Source organism: Sinocyclocheilus grahami, unplaced genomic scaffold, assembly GCF_001515645.1.
Source record: "Sinocyclocheilus grahami isolate Dianchi unplaced genomic scaffold, SAMN03320097.WGS_v1.1 scaffold58.1, whole genome shotgun sequence".
Classification (NCBI taxonomy): Eukaryota; Metazoa; Chordata; class Actinopteri; order Cypriniformes; family Cyprinidae; genus Sinocyclocheilus; species Sinocyclocheilus grahami.
The window spans coordinates 3,040,803-3,042,145 of NW_015505237.1; the positions used below are offsets into that span (position 1 = coordinate 3,040,803).

The window sequence follows — 1,343 nt, forward strand, 5'->3', positions numbered from 1 at the left end:
TTTTCAACCAATAGGAGCGTCTTTTGCTGTCCCTGTTGCCCGCCCACATTGCGAGGGTGATGAAGGCAGAGATCATTCAGAGACTGAAGGGGCCTAACTTTGGCCAGGCGGAAAACACCAACAATTTTCACAACCTCTATGTACAGAGACACACCAATGTAAGGTAGGACTTGTGACACACATACTAGCATATCCATGCGCTCAGCTGATTTATTTTAGGCAGCCTAGAAAATATATACATATCCTATACACCGCACCTGCTCTTCGCCGAGCTGTCATACCCTCAGTAGATCCTGTCAAACCTGCCTGCCCTCCTTCAGTCTTCACACAAAAAAAACAAGCTATTCATCAACCTAGATATATGTAGCTCTCTTTTAAAAGTGCCTAGACACCTTTGTATGCTTCTATTAAAAGTAAAAACAAACACAATCTTCAGCTAAATAGGGCAAACTGTTGAAGAGGCTTTTCATCAAAATGCATTTAATTTAGTTCATTGCATTGAAGGACAAGTAGTTTTCTGTTTTGGAAGCAATATTGCTTTCTACTTCAATATCCTTTTGATCTGTGAGGTTGATTGTTGCTCTGCTCGTTCTCAGTGAAAGTGAAGGAAAAAGCGAAGAATATTTTCTTGGCATCTACGTAATGTTCTGTATCTCTAATTCATGATGGATTTCACAGAGCATCTTCCAGGGCAGGCTGTGCACTGTTACTGAAGGATATTGGCAGTATTAGAGGCATGTTTCAGGTTCAGCCAAAGTTAAGTTGGATAGCATTTGTGGCATAATGTCAATTACCATAGAAAATATTTTTATTAATATTATTTATTCAACAGTTCTGGTCCTCAAATTTGATCAACCAAGCAGCATTCCAAGAGCACTGATATACAGTCCAACAGCACTTTTAACAGTTTGTATCACTTTGTTTATCTGTGTTTGTTCCAAACAGACAGCCAGTCTGTTAGTGGTGGGGATTTTTAGTTACTCTTTCTGAATTTTACATTGATACACCTGTAGGTGGCGACAAGTCAATGACTTTGACATTGAATCATTAAGTTGAACCAATTCATTGAAAAAAACAGATTCATTCAGAAGCAAAATAAGTTACTCTCTTTGTGAGTGAGTTATGGAATCATTCACTGATCCATTTATTGAAAAACAGATTCATACAGGAATTAAACAAGTTAATATTTTTATGAGTAAGACATTGAATAATTAATTCAACTATTAATTGAAAAACACAGATTCATTTGGGAATTAAACGAGTTACTCTCTTTCTGAGTGAGTTGAATAATTCACTCAACGATTCATTGAAAAACGCAGATTTATTCAGGAATGAAACGAGTT

General features: G+C 36.9%; 1 protein-coding gene across 1 annotated transcript in view; it reads left to right on the forward strand.

Moving 5' to 3' along the window:
* The window catches only part of LOC107584338 (adenylate cyclase type 2), an 86,578-nt gene that overhangs the window by 53,485 nt on the left and 31,750 nt on the right, over nucleotides 1-1,343 (forward strand). Inside the window, exon 5 of the mRNA XM_016270915.1 lies at nucleotides 15-163. Coding sequence (XP_016126401.1) covers nucleotides 15-163 — 149 coding nt within the window. The remainder of the gene's footprint in view (nucleotides 1-14; nucleotides 164-1,343) is intronic.